General features: G+C 44.1%; 1 protein-coding gene across 1 annotated transcript in view; it reads left to right on the forward strand.

The window, feature by feature from the left end:
• The window catches only part of ELOVL6 (ELOVL fatty acid elongase 6), an 80,371-nt gene that overhangs the window by 47,573 nt on the left and 16,890 nt on the right, over positions 1-15,908 (forward strand). Inside the window, exon 2 of the mRNA XM_074147670.1 lies at positions 5,935-6,066. Coding sequence (XP_074003771.1) covers positions 5,935-6,066 — 132 coding nt within the window. The remainder of the gene's footprint in view (positions 1-5,934; positions 6,067-15,908) is intronic.

Raw genomic sequence — 15,908 nt, forward strand, 5'->3', positions numbered from 1 at the left:
TGCTGTGCGTGAGGCGCACCCCCAGGCTTTGGCCCCTTATTTTAGATTACTGTGGTAATTTTTATACTTTCAGTATTTTATAAATAATGTATTTCTGGGGGCGTTGGGAGTTCTTGCTTCTTAGCCGTCTGTTTACTGTTGCTTTCCTCTTTGGTTTATTTGCTGCCCCTTTCTGTGTTGTGTTTTTGTACCTGGGGCTGGATGGCTAATCTCTCCCTGCGGTCCCTTGGTGCCTGAGTGGGCTTTCCTGGGTGGGAATCCCTGGCTGTGAACTTCCTGGTGGGGCGGATTTCTTCTATCTTCCTTTATCAGCCCAAATTTCTGGCTCCATCTTCTCAGTTATACGTCTTTTCCTTTTCTTCTTTTCCATTTCCATTCCTCTGCCGTAGAGCAGACCTAATAAAGGATTTCAGCTTTTAAAAAGCACATCAGTGCACAAACCTTCATCCATCCTCAATAAAACCCATCACCTCTCTTTGGTTTACACTGTGCAGAGGGATAAGCAGAATGCACAGACAGTAGTCCAGGGAATCAGAGAATCACAGAATGATATGGGGTTGGAAGGGACCTCTGGAGATCATCTAGGCCAACCCCCCTGCCAAAGCAGGTCCACACAGAGCAGGTTGTATGGGAACGTGTCCAGGCAGGTTTGAATGTCTCCAGAGAAGGAGACTCCACTACCTCCCTGGGCAGCCTCTTCCAGGGCTCTGCCACCCTCAAAGGAAAGAAGTTCCTCCTCATGTTTAGGTGGAACTTCTTATATTCAAGTTTGTGCCCATTCCCTCTTGTCCTATCCCTGGGCACCACTGAAAAAAAGACCGGCCCCATCCTCTTGACACCTACCCTATAAGTATTGATCAGATCCCCCCCTCAGTCTTCTCTTCTCTAGACTAAAAAGACCCAAGTCACTCAGCCTCTTCTTGTAAGAGAGATGCTCCAGGCCCCTGATCATCTTCGTAACCCTAATAATGATAACATTGCCTGTCCCTGCTGTAGGTTTTTGCAGGAGAGTGACCAAAGCTCTGTGTTCAGCGTGCGTAGCCTGAGCCCGTTGGTGTGCCCATGGGTGCAAGAAGCATCCTTCCAGGGGCTTAGGCAGAGAAAGGACTTCAAGCCTCCTTCCCTTCCATGCTGTCCCAGCTTCACGTTCATCTCTTGGCTGCAAGCTCCCCTTGTTTGCTGCCATGCTTACCATTCATCCTTTCTCTTCTGTTTCTCCCATCGTGTCAGCGGCTTCTGCCTGTCCCCTTTGCCTTGTGATATGGCCACTCTGTGCTAGCATCCTGTAAGATCTGCCTCACATCTTCAGACTGTAGCCCTAAACTCTCACCTCTGTTTCTCGTAGTAACCCTCAGCCTGAGCAGAGCATCCTATAGGTTCTCCAGAAAATTCCCCCTGCCTCCCTTTTCGGGGAGAGAACTGGCAACTTTCGACAGGGAAACATGGAGTTGTATTCAGTAGAGATAGTACTTAGTCCCTGAAGTCTGAAAATGTAGGAAGGTGGGAGACAACTGTGAGAAACAGAAATGCCAGAAAAATGTGGAGGATTTGGCAGCTGTGTCTTTAATGTCTACTGTGTTACCCTGCAGAACAGAACTGGAGACAAACATATGAATGCGCTAACGTTGAAGTTGTTGGATGCCTGTCTGCTACTGAATTGCTTTGAAGGATTTTTAATTTTTTGTAGTTTTAAGGTTAATTTTTTTGTCATCATTCTGCTCTATTTAGTTTCTCTTCAGATAATAGTAATGAAAAGTTAACAGCGCTCCGGAACAGCTCCAAAATTCTGTCTTTAAAAATGCTTGTTTGATATTAGCCTCCTTTGGCTAAAACCGTATCAGATTATCATTGAATGCTGTTAGATTGCCATTGCTTTGTGTCACCAGCCTGGGAGCTGGACTGTAGTCATGAACCTTTCAGGAAAGTCCATCATAAAAACACTGGAAGCTGGTAGGAAGCTGGTTAATACCAGTCTAATGCAGTTAAACAGATTATCTTAAGAGCACATACCTCTGCAACCCCTTTATAACTATATAACCTGGACTACCCAGTCCATTTAACCATTATTTTGCTGCAAAGAGGTGAAAAGTCAAAGTCCTTTGCATACAAAACGTTATCAAAAGTTGTCAGCAGGTGTCAAAACAGAGAAATTATTTCAAAATCAGCCTAATCATTATTCATTATTGTGCTCACCTCTGATAGGAGATAATACTACTGCATCCCTTCTTGTCTGAAACTGCTTACAGTTGCTCTCTGCAGTTCACATCATGCGTGCAGTCAAATTTTCTCATGTCTACCGCCGCCAATACAAAGCTAATATACTGTGGGAATACCATTTACCATCACTGAGAGTAATGCTGGACTCATTACAAAGCTGTTAAAATTGTCCTAAAATTTATCTGTTCTAATTAGACCTCAATAGACTGACTGAACTGACAGAAAATAGTTTCAGTAATAAGAAGCAAAATTATGTATTACTTAGTGTAGATATAATAGGGTGTCTTTTCCAGGAAGAAGGGTGTCTTTTCCAGACCTGAGCTGCTAAGTCATTCAGACTGGTCTTTTTTTCTTGAATTGGAACTGAAGTCTTGGCTGTATTTGATCCAGAACTGAACTGCTTCCTGTCTGCATGCCTTCCCGCAGCGTATCTCTAGCTACTGCACTTAAACCTTGACCTCCACTTAAATCCTGACCTCCTCCCGTGCTGGCCCAGGAGGGACCTCTGCTTGTGACCTGGCTGGCGTGGCTGTAGGTGTGTGTGCATCACTCCATACCCCGCTGTGTGCGTTGCTGTCTGCCCTGGGCACTGTAAGCCCAGACTTTTGTGGGACTGAAGGGGCAGAAGCATGCAGAGCCGGCGTCTCTCCCGATGCCCCGGGGCGGCCACGACAGCGCTGCAGACTCTGGTACAGCCCATCATACTCCCTCTGCCTTCCCTCGCCCGTGCCCAGGTGGGCAATGGGCTTCTCTGCACACCCCTGCTGAAGAAGCTGCAGAGGGAAGGAGATGGGAACACAGTCCATTCTCACACCGAGAGTCTACTCCCGTCCCCCAACCCATAAATCTTGTCTGAATAGTTCGGCGATTCGGTATGAGCAAGTTTGAGGTGGTTCATCGCTACCCAGACTGGTTAAGAAATATTTACTGGCCTCCAGCCAAGCTAAACTGCCGTCATACTATCAAATGTGGTCATTCTGCCCCTTCCCTGACTATTCAAGACCACCAAAGTGAAAAGGAATGCTTTTTTTTCTTTATGGTGAGATGAATAAGGGCCGAGGCTCTGTGGTTTTCAAAACCTGGTTGTGACAAACATTGCCGTGGCAGTTAGACCATCTCAGGGTGCAGAGTGAGAAGGTGCTGGCTCTGTGGTCATCTTGGTATTCCTGGGGCCAGCACTGATGCTAAAACTCACTCAAGGGCCCGCAGGCACCGGGTCCTCCCATCTCAGTGCAGAGCACCAGTCAGATGTTCATGCAGTTACCCGTGGTTGGCAACACAGAGCTATAAACGCGTCAGTAGAAAACAGAGGGGTTTCTAAGTGGGCAGAAAATAGTGTGCTGTTGCATGCATAGATACGTCTCTGTCCCTTTGGACTTTACTTTTACTTAGCTTTCAAACTCATATAAAACTCACTTATCTCCAGCAAAGGCTGCATGTGCTTTCCCTCAATATAGGAAGGACATGGACCCGATGGAGCGGGTCCAGAGGAGGGCCACCAAAATGATCAGGGGGCTGGAGCACCTCTGCTATGAGGACAGGCTGAGGGAGCTGGGGTTGTTCAGCTTGGAGAAAAGGAGGCTCCGGGGAGACCTAATAGCGGCCTTCCAGTACCTGAGGGGGGCCTACAGGAAGGCTGGGGAGGGTCTGTTTACAAAGGCCTGCAGTGACAGGACGAGGGGCAATGGTTTTAAGCTGGAGAAGGGGAGATTTAGATTGGATATTAGGAAAAAGTTCTTTACCATGAGGGTGGTGGAACACTGGAACAGGTTGCCCAGGGAGATGGTTGAGGCCCCTTCCCTTGAGATATTCAAGATGAGGCTCAACGAGGCCCTGGGCAACGTGGTCTAGTTGGGGGTGTCCCTGCTGACTGCAGGGAGGTCGGACTAGATGACCTTTGGAGGTCCCTTCCGGCCCAGACCGTTCTACGATTGAGATGTGCTGCTGCAGCTTTTCTTAGTAAGTTTTTCCTTCTCACAGGAAGACCCTTGTCCATGGAGGAGCTCGTGATCCATGTACCTGTTGCCTTGAGCAGGTGCAGACACAAGCTGTGCTTGTTGTCCTGGGCTGCACGTATCGCTTGGCCTTCAGGACCGTGCTGTGCTGCCCATATCACTTGCCATGGGCTGGCTAATTGTAACAGAAGAGCCTGGAGGTGGCACCTACTTGGCACCAGTAGTGACACCACGAGCACATCCTTGACTTTATCTTGAGGTGAAGCAACATACTTTCATATAAACATCCAATTGAAAATCCTATAAAAACTGTATAAAGACCACAATGTGGGTGAACCTCACCTCCAACAAGAAGCCTGGGCAGTGTACCGTGCCCTGGTCTCAGGTCTGTCTGATACTGTGTCATCTTGGGGAACGGGCATCAGAAGGAACACGAGATCTTGTAGCTGGCTCCCACCTTTTCTGGGGTATTAATGAAGTAGCTACCTTTCTTGAGAGTGTTTGCCTTTCTTTTTTGGGTCCAAAAAGAACCAGCACCTTTTGGTGCAAAGCCATAGTCCACTGGGACTCTTTGTCAGGCAATGTAGTGACAGGACAAGGGGTAATGGTTTTAAATTGGAAGAGGGGAGATTTAGATTAGATATTAGGAAGAAATTCTTTCCTGTGAGGGTGGTGAGGCACTGGAACAGGTTGCCCAGGGAAGTTGTGGATGCCCCATCCCTGGAGGTGTTCAAGGCCAGGCTGGATGGGGCTTTGATCAACCTGCTCTAGTGGAGGTGTCCCTGCCCATGGCAGGGGTGTTGGGACTCGATGATCTTTAAGGTCCCTTCCAACTCTAACCGTTCTATGATTCTATTATATTTGCAAATATAATTATAGATTTTGTAGAGAAAAATCTGTTCCTAAATATACGCCCATCCAGTTAGGCCACCATTAATGCTGTACATCATTAAGTCTTAGTCAGTGTAATATTGTGCTGTGTGGGAAGGAATCCCAGGCTGAATCTATTTTTGACCTGCGCTGGTTGATTTACAATGAGTGATAGTAACAGAGTTCAAGCGTTTGCTGATTATTGCTGAGCTGGACTACTATCGGACGGTTTTAAAAATAAAACTTGCAATTCTAAGAGTATCATTGAAATCCCGTAACAGAGCCCCCTGCGTGACCTTTCAGCAAATTCACTGCATTTCCTGAGCCGGCGCTCGCAGGCAGGGCTCATGCGACAGGGCGATGCCACCCAGCCTGGTGGCTGCTTAGTGGGGCTGTTGATCTCTCCTTACTGGTTCTCTGCTTTTCAGGAGGCTCTTCGTGCTGTGTTGCAGTGCTCGAGATCTTTTTGAGCGTCTTCTTGGAGAAAACGATGGGAAACTAAATTGCCAGGTAGCAAGGAAAAAGATAAATGAGCTCCAAAATGTGATCAGCTAGTTCAAGTGTCAACCGTGTTGTGCTTGCAGAAGGTCGTTCTTTTCCTCACGCAAGTTCAGCCTTCAGAAACTGGGGGAGAATGGGAGCCAAATTTGGCTGTCCTTTTTCAAAAGTTTTGAACTCGGGGTCAGTTTTGCCCGCACCTGGCCCTGGCCCTGTGTGCGGGTTCACACACTAACCATAACCTGAGCTGGGCTGCAGGCGTGTCTTCAAAAAGAGTCTCCTTTCAAGGAAACGTGCAAGCTTTTGGCAGTTATATCCAGATATATGACCCTGCTGTATATCTCATGCTAATTTAATATTTGACAGGGTTTTTTTGTTTTGTTTTGTTTTGCAGGAAGAAATCATTCCTATTTTCAGCTCTGTATGCTGCCTTTATATTTGGTGGTCGGCACCTAATGAACAAGCGAGCAAAATTTGAACTGAGGAAACCACTAGTGCTCTGGTCCCTGAGCCTTGCCGTCTTCAGGTAGGCATTTCTTCACACCAACTGCCTTTGACAGTAGTCCACGAAGAGGGTTTGGGGTTCTTCACATACAACAGCACTGCTAACACGACAACAAGCTCACCCAGAAATGGCATTTCTTTACTTCCTGCTATTGAGGGTTATGTCCTGATCCACTCCTCGCCATTGAAATGATCCCCCTTGACTTGCCAGATCACACGGCATTTTGAAGAGGAGAGAAATCAATAACCCTCTTGAAGAACAGAGGTGAAAATAAAGTGAGAACACGAGAAAAAGCGCTTACCGTTGCAATAAATTTACCATGCAAGATTCAAATGGAAGTAAACACATTAAGATTTTAGTCTTGTTCTGGCTTACTAGTTAGTGTTATATTTATATGGATGCATATATGGAATATTTTGGCAAGACTGATCTCCACTACAGTGAGGTAAATCTAAAGTCACTAAATTAAGGCCACTTAGTTGTGGTAATTGATATCTGAATCTGGCTTTTGGTTATTCCATCGCAAAGAGCTTGTGAACGTTGCCAAAGGGTGGCTCCACAGGAAAAGGCTATTTTTTAGCAGTGCACATCTCTCTAGCTGTGTGTTGACTCTGTGTCACTGAGTATGGGGAAAGTCAGGTTCAGATTCTTGATAGGTGCTGGAGTCAGAAGTAAAACTGACTAAACCTGAATTCCACTTCATCTGCTAATATGCTAATTTGTCATGAGGCTGAAAATAAACGAATGAACAAATGCTTCTAAAAATACCCCTTACAAACACACGAACTTTTGTTACAATTTACTAGTAACCGTATCCAGGAGGCCTGGGATTATCCTTCATTTCAGTGCCTGCTGGAAGTGTAAGTTACAGTTCACTCAACAGCATAGAAACCATTTGCAAACCATTATCAAACACTGGCAGCTGTATCTTTTTCTAATATCGATATAATAATTACTGATTATATTAGCATACCAGTACATAAAACACTTTTGCTTACTGAGCAGCTGTGAATGTTGTATGATTTTTCACAGGATGGGAGTAGTTTGAGCTGAGAGTTTCTACAGAGTAAACCAAACAGGAACGGAGAAGTTCGCTTGCTTTCGTGGCTTTTCTCCCCCAGAATTGTTCTATCACATTGACAGTTTCTAAAACTCTGGCAGAGGAAAATAAATCGTATTTCTAAGTTGTCTCATCCAGCTAGGACATGCTAACAGAAGAACTTTATGTTGGCTTGATTTTGATAGTTCATTGATGCCTTTAAAAAATTATCCTAGTGCAGACAAAACTTTGAGCAGTGTGGATAACTTTGAGAGCAAGTTCTAACACTGTGGAAATTTATAATTTTCATCTGGTTGCATTTGGCGCTGTGCTTCTGGCTGTGTGTCTAACATAGATTTGCTCTTAGGGTCCTGTAAGCAATTGGCATCGTTTGTTCCAGAAACGGCTGAATTTCAGACGCTGTTGAATTGGTTCCTAGATGGCATGTCATTTGTGGATCAGTTTGTGAAGTGACTTGTAGCCAGCAGGATCCCAAAATGCATATCCCAATTACACTTTCTTATTGAATGTAGCCACTTGAAACTACCTGACTTACGTTTGTAGTTTAATTCCCAATCTGAGGCGGGGGGGGGGGAAGCGGGATTTCAGAACTGTCCTTTGCAGAAGGTATCTAGGATGAATTTTAAAATCACATTAGAATCATAGAATCACAGAATGGTTAGAGTTGGAAGGGACCTTAAAGATCATCTGGTTCCAACCCCCCTGCCATGGACAGGGACACCTCCCACTAGAGCAGGTTGCTCAAAGCCCCATCCAGCCTGGCCTTAAACACTTCCAGGGATGGAGCATCCACAACTTCCCTGGGCAACCTGTTCCAGTGCCTCACCACCCTCACAGGAAAGAATTTCTTCCTAATATCTCATCTAAATCTCCCCTCTTCCAATTTAAAACCATTACCCCTTGTCCTGTCACTACACTTCCTGACAAAGAGTCCCTCTCCAGCTCTCCTGTAGGCTCCCTTCAGATATTGGAAGGCTGCTATGAGGTCTCCCCGGAGCCTTCTCTTCTCCAGACTGAACAACCCCAGCTCTCTCAGCCTGTCTTCATAGGGGAGGTGCTCCATCCCTCTGATCATCTTCGTGGCCCTCCGCTGGACCCGTTCCAACAGGTCCACATCCTTCCATGTCATCATTTTAAGATGAGTCTGTGGCTGACATTCACAGTGTGGGGCTTTTAAGCAATTTCACTAATTAATTTCCTCCCAAAACCATAAGCCATGCACCAGTCAACCAATAGCAAGAATATACACTACACTGTGAAAGTGCTGTCTAGATGGACTTTGACATCAGCACGTTTGTTACTTGGTAATTGGAATTTCCCATCGTAGTCATATGAAATAGCTAGCGCATGGCTAGCATGAGCTGCTGAGTGATGCTGGGTGGAATCTAAAATGCGGACTTCATGTTTCTGAAGCCTCAAGTTGCCAGGGTGAACCTGCCACGGTGACCACCTCTTGCTGTGCCCCACAGTGCAGGCGCTTGAGGGTGAGCTCTGCTTCTGCAGACGAGAAGCAGTGGCCAGAAGGGCGCAGTTTGAGAGGGGTTCATCGCTGCGGGGTTTGCTTCCTCCGTCAGCTCGAATAGCACAGTTCAAGGACAAGTGTTCCCCAAGCACTGCAGAACTCACCCTTTCCTCTGCTCGTCGGGAAACGAGGCAGCAAGGTGGAGGGGAGGGATGAACAGGAGTGTGAGAAGTTTGGACTACGCATAAGCACTGAGCACATAGGCTGCTGGATTTTCTAGTGAGGACCAGTTGATTATGAAAATTGTATGGCTATGCTTAGAAAGCTTTGCTCTTCTGAGGCGCTGAGTAGTATGCAAAAGAGTGAAGTAGGGAAGGGGAAAAACGACTCAAAATATTTGCATTAAGACAGAGCATGAAACCTCTGTAGCTTCCACAGTAACACGCAATGCCAACAAAACCAACCCAAACACAAAACCACTTGACTTCTTGCCTGGAAAACAGAGGAAATGCAGAATATTCATTATAACCTGCAATGAAGACCTCTTATAAAAAGTGCTAATTGGAACATCTGTTTCCTGCTGTTTCACCACCACTGTCCTTTCTAGGGCCATCGGTCACTCCCAGCCTTACTGACTCTCTTAGCAAACCTTACTAGACTTTGAATGCTGTAAACGTCCCAAGTAACTTGGATCCCTTTTTTCCTTGCTCCTTGCATAACTAGGTGTTCCATTTACATATGCTTGGCCTGAAAGACATTTCTGCTTCCTCCGAAGGTCAATTCAGATAGATTTAGATGCCAGTGTTCTGCCTGTAGACTTACTATGGATCCAGGAAAATACTCCTTAACTTTTAAAAGGACTTCCTCTTTGGCTTGCTGGGATGCTAAAATGCTTTGACTTTTATGATACCTTGTAGAAATCCGAAGTAACCTATTTATCTGCTGTGAGTGGTTGTACTAAGGAAGAAAAAAAACCTGCCTGGAGAGCCCTCAGTATTCTGCTTCAAGGTCACTGTGAAGCTTTTTTCCAGAGTCCTTGTTTATCTCCCTTCCAGCACGCCTACCGTTTTACCTGCTTCAAATATCCTCAGAAAAAGTAACACTTAGCAGAGGCTGGAAAGATGTGTTTTGGGCTTAAAAAAAAAAAAAAGGAAATTGCCTGCCAGGCAATGACATGGTCCTTCTTCAGAATGTATCCCGTACGCCTCGCTCTTGCCAAGATCATTGAAATGTGGTAGCAGCTACAGTAGGAAACTTGCCACGCTTATAAATAAACAAAACGACTACACCAACCTACTGAGCTTGCTGAGCATTCAGGAGCTTGGTCAAGAACGAGTTTTGTGTCAACACCGGCAGCCAGCAGGATTTCTGAGGTAGAAAAGCGGCTTTATTTCCCTTTGGAAGCATCGACTAGTTTTGAACATTTTGTCTCTGGAATAAGGTTACCACGTCTCAGTGAAAACTTCTGTTGGAGCAATGACAGTGAGTCTTGCTTTTCACTTGGAAACCACTGTGAAAACATGATCTTCTGAAATCTTTTGCCGAGAAATTAGTTTGGGATATTTTTCTTGTGTTGTTGGGTTGGTGGTTTTTTGTCGGTTTTTTTTTTCTTCCTAGCAGGTTTGTTGACTTGTTTCAAGCATTGAAGAGTTATTGTTGTCTGAAATGTTTTCAGTCTTTCGTTTTGTTTTGTTTTCTACACTTAGAATTGAGTGGTTTTGCCCAGCCTACTGAGGTCCTGGGGGAGCAGCTCTCTGCTGCTCCGTGTCAATGAGAACCTGCTGTTAGGAATCTGACACAAAAGTTCATTTTTCAGTCTCGTAAGACCCCAAGGAAACCATTGCTGAGTCACCTACACACCAAAGTGACGGTCAGCCCTGTATTTCTGAATATTTCCAGGGGTTAGAAATCTGCAAAAACACATCAAATCTGAGTTGCCAGTTTTATATTCATGCCACTTGGAACATAAAGCTAGGGTCATTCATTGAACTTTTTACTTGGAGTATATCAAAAGTATCCTGCTGGCATCTCTAGGAATCAGCAAAGCTGAGACGAGGACTCTCACAGAAGAGTACAAAGTCATTAATTCGTGTTTTCATTACATCTCAGCTTGATTTTTGTAATTCCTTTTGTAGGCCGTAGAGTCTGTGTATGGGTAGCATCGCTATCAAGGAGCTTAAACGTGTATTTGATCGCCTTGTCTTCACACAAGACAGCAGCATGGCACCGTTTTCACTTGCTTTCCATCCATAAGGGGCTGCCAACAGAACTCCCAGGGTCAAGGCTTATATAATAATAATAATAATAGCAAAAGTTTGTCTTCCCTGGGGAAGACAGGGGGAATATTGTCACACCAATACGGGAAATGAAGAAGCTAAAACATCCAACGTGATGCAGAGGCATTTGTAGGCAGAGGGTGAACCTGACCACGACTGGTGCAGTGAGAGGAGGGATTTCTCTTTGTCTAGCCAAACCACACAGCCATAATGCAATTACCATCGCCTGAGGTCACTTAGATTCTAATCCAAATTCAGCTATGTTTTGTAGCAATGGTGGAAATCAGTTGATATCAGGACGGGATTTCCAAATGCCTTTTATCCTGGGAAACGCTTTCACTTGAAGTGGTAGGAACGGTATCGGACTTACCTGAAAGGTCACTAGCTACTTGCCACAAAGCTAAATGGAACCTCAGAAGTGAAGTATCCTAACAGCAACAGGGCTTATATTTGAAAGACAACACCGAAAAGGCTAACTGGAAGAAGGTGACTCACTTTGCTTTTATGAGACTGGCGTAATTGATTTGTTACTGCAAGCACAGCAGCATTTTAGAGAAGGGTTTGCACTTGTTCTGCAGAGGGCTCCTGACGAGGCAGGTCAGAATATATCTTTATGTGAGGAGCTCAGTCCTGAGCTGAACTGAATGGAAAAGACTGAACAGAAGTTTAAAGAAAGGATTTCAATTGCTTGGGTTTGTGACTGTGAGATATATTCTAGTTACCGTGCTTATAAGAAGGAAAATTGATCCAAAATTATTGAAATTTACGTCCCATCTCAAGACCTGCCATTCACAGATACTTGCCGTGGAGATTAAAACACAACTTCATTTCATATGTTGCTGAGCAACCCATCAAAATCTTAAAATACTCCAAGATTTTATAAATGTCCTGAGAGTACATTGAAAGAGAAAATGAATTACTGAAAAGAGCAATATTTGCCAAATAACATTAAAATTCATGAGCAGCATTTAAGGTGAATTACTAGTCTTCTCTTTTATAAACTTAAAAGCAAGCGAATTCCATGTGATACATTCCCTATATTTGTAAAGCATTAATGCATATTCTTAGTAGGACATTTCTTAGAATCCAAATCAGTAAAATGCTTAATATATACCTACTTAGCAATTTATTCCTATAGGACCATGTTCATCTTTATGTACTTAGCTGATGTTCTTATATAATAGATATTGGAAACATCTTTTCAATTACCATTATGGAGCAATGTTGAAAGTTGGGCTAACAGTAGGAATTCAAAATGATTGGAGAGAAGACAAAAATCCCTTCGATGAGGTTTAACAGTTAGAAAAATTTCTTTTCTGTAATCTGAACTGTAATCCCAATAGGGAAATACAAACGGTGCTATGTAGGGTGAATTTATACACTGCAAAACAAATGCTAGCTGGCATTAAAAAAACATTGTAGAGGTGACAAAAATATATAGACTAAGAGCAATAAAGTACCGTCAAGAAGATGTATCTTCAATATGTACCTTATTTATTCTAAGTAAGAAGAGCATCCAATGACAAATATCTTTATTCTCAGAATTGTAGTTGATACCATGTGACAAAATGCTCTTCTGAAATCTCACCTCTTCCTTCACTTTACTGTTACTGCTGTGGACTCTGTTGTGTCCATCAAAGAAATTTTGAATGTAAACTTGCCTTGCTGTTTTTACTTAATCAGGCCTAATCAAAAGTAAACCAGGGACTCAATGTGAGACCTGGCTGATGCTACCGTACAGGAGATATGGATAGGACTGGCTAAAAGTTTCCATGAAAAAACTATTTTTCAGTGCTAAGGTGGGCCTCTCTTCTTCTAAAAATTTCTTTTTTTTTTTTTTTTTTCTCTGACTGTTTGCTTGCTTGTTTGTCTTTATTGCTGGAAAACCAGACCTATTAGCTAAGTGAATTGAATACATTATTTGAAAGGCAGCTGTTGCGCTGGTTTTGCCCCTGTTCCCTCCCCACTCTCACAGTCACCGAGAGCGTTGACACTCAGTTTGTCGCCTTGAATGATACCTTTCTCGTGAGATCACCCTGTCCCAGCCCAGGGGAGCCCTCGCAGGCCAGCGTTCAGCATGAATGTCGTACTCAAAGTGAGGCTTTTCCTCTCCTTTTTAAATGGGAAACAGACTGAAAAGTGTATTTGAGGAATAAAGAACATCTGTCTGGCGGCTTAAGAAGGGAACTGTACCAGAGAAAAAGAAGATAATTCATTCAAAAGAAATCCAACCTCCCATCTGTCCCCCTGTGGCAGCACTTCTGCATTTTACTCTGCCTCGGTACTTGGTTCACGTGCCTGGTAAAGGGTCCTCCCCCATGCAGAAAATCCCTGGGGAACAGAAATCTCCGTGTATTTTCTTTCCAGTAAGTCCCCAACAGCTTGTGCTTGTGGCAGTAAAACACGGAGACGTGTTAACTTGTGTGACCTGTCAAATCCCACGGTGCCTGTGTTGGACGAGCGTGTTGATATGCACTGCCAAACCCAGCAGCGCTTGCACGCGGGTGTCGAGCCCTGGTGGAGCGAAGCCACGGCTGTGGGATGAGTTACCCGGGCCTGTAACTCCTTCTAAACAAACAGTCATCCTTCTGCCTACGCCGCCGTTCAGCACCTTAACCTAGGTTGCTGAAAAAATAAAAAATAGATGTATTATTTACCAACTGTAGGCGAATCCCTGAGATCTGAACCTGCAGCAGTACCGCCCTGGGGAGGACAGGGTGATAAAGGGAGATAGGTGCAGTCATGTAATTGCCATTATATTTACGAATCTGAGCAGCTCATTACAGCTGTATTATAGCTTTTAGCTTCTTTAAGCCTTCTTTATTCTGTCAAATGCTAGTCTTTTCCTGGAACTTAGATTTTGCTTACTTTGTTATCGGCCTGTTTTACAGCTTTAGTGATGTCTAGCTCCATTGGCTAGCTTGATTCTCTGCTAAGTCTTTTACTTTATTACTTTTTGGCTTTATTTGCTTAGGATAATGTCAAGCTCCTGATACATACATTTCAATGCTATACATGACAGTTACTCCATGAACTTGATACATTTGGTCCTGTAAGTATCATTAACTTATCCTGCAGAAATAGATATGGCGCTCTTTCTTTTGGATTATCGTTTAAATCACTGCAATATTACAGTTATTCTAAAATTTTCTTGAGATGATGTTGGATGCTGAGAATAATTTCATTAACGACACAGGAACAAGTGCAGATGCCCCTGAAGCATTCATTAAGGATTGCTTAAGAGTTACACTGTGCTTATGAATCCTCATGGGTTACTTTAGAAATCCTTAGATGGATTCCTTAATTCTTACGAGATTTTGTACCAAACACAGGGCTTAAGTTGAAAATTGTTTGGTGTTCTTTTTTTTTCTTTTTAGTAATTTAGCCTCAGTCCAAACTTGCTGGGGTAGATATCTAAGAACTAGTAAATGTTTCTTGGCAGAAAAAATATCTCACCGAGTATACAGTCTTCACAGGGTGCCAGGGATCTTCAGCTGCAACGAAAAGTCCAATTACTATTTAGTGATGGAAGAGTGAGTTATTGCTCAAGAAATAACAGCTTTCATCAATAAATATTGTTCCTGAAAGTTCCTACCCTCCATGTGCCAGATAATCAGGGAGCAGCGTCAGGTAACAGCACACTGAGGAGGGCAAGCCCGGATGATAGGTAATTACTATTGATTAGCTTGTAACTGACTCTTTGGAAGTCAGATGAGATGCAGGGATGCGTGGGTAAAGCTGAAAAATTATTTTTCGTTTGTTGAAAAAAAAGCAGTTAAATGTTTTTCAGCAGTGTAGGGCTACATGGGTGTCCCTGTAAGCAACCTGTGCTATTTTCTCTCGTTCCACGGGTAATGATTGAGTGCAACTGCCCTTCAGCCTGACCGTTGCTCCTTGTTTGTCTCTACCAAAACCCAGTGGGCATCGTACAGCCGCCGAGTGTTCTGCGCGAGTGTAACCCTTTTTACCTCCACCAATTATCATCTCCTCCGTTGCAAAGACTACTTGCAGAAATCTGACATTTATTTTTCTGCTCCGCTTTAGTAAGTGGTGTGGGTCCTTCCGCTGGCCCACGGAGCTTCGTTTCATTGATTGTTTTTGTACCTTGCTCCTCGGGATTGTCTGAATACAGCTAATCGCGGTCATAAAGAAGGCAGCTCTGGGGGATCGAACTGCGTTTCCTGGAGGGAGAATTCGGGCTCTGTGAGGAGGGACTGGAAGACGGTAGCTGTGGTAGATTGATTTTTATCCACACATATAAATAAGCCTTCTGAGTAGTAGTTGCAGCAATTGGCAGAAGTGTTGAGCTTGCCGGTTCGGCTAGGGCGAATCAGATGGATTTTAGTCTGCTGTGGTGTTAATGTGATTAAAATCTTCAGATGGCAGCGTCCATTGATCCGGAGCCCTGCAGAGATGTCACTGTTCGGGTACGCTTAATGAGGTCCCTGGGGAGGGAAGGAAATAAGTTAAGCCTGGTTTTCTTTCCAGTTGTGTCAATAAAAAGGAGAAAGAAATGGTTTTGGGAGCCAGGTGAGTTGTGACTAGGAAATCTGCCGAGGAGAGGGAAGGGCTGAAGGGAGTGGCCCCACATCGAGGGATTTATTGCCGAGGAGAAAAAAAAAAGCCTGATGCAAGGAGCACAGTATCTGCCCTCAGTTGAAAACCACAGAGCGAGCTGTCACTTTAACATACCTCATTTCCCTCCCCAAAATTTATCACATGGGAAAGTAATAACCACCCAGGCATGTATGCATATGCTTTATGGGTATATAAACCTGGACAAATGATATATTATCTCTTAGAGCCATGTATAATATTTGCACAATTTTTAAATCACTCTGAGCTGGGCTGGGTTCAGGTTTTTGGTCCCAACTGAAAACTCAAATGATTTGCATTGAAAAGTTTGCTAGAGGGACATCTGGATCAGATACAGTAGAAAGGTCTGAAAAGCGGGGCTTGTGTGTTTGATTCAGTGGTAGGAGGCTTTTTTTAGAGATGGAAGGGGAATTCTCTCAAATTTTGCTTTTGGGATTTTGATAGGACTGAACCCAAACCTCTAAGTATG

Source organism: Numenius arquata, chromosome 5, assembly GCF_964106895.1.
Source record: "Numenius arquata chromosome 5, bNumArq3.hap1.1, whole genome shotgun sequence".
NCBI classification, from domain to species: Eukaryota; Metazoa; Chordata; class Aves; order Charadriiformes; family Scolopacidae; genus Numenius; species Numenius arquata.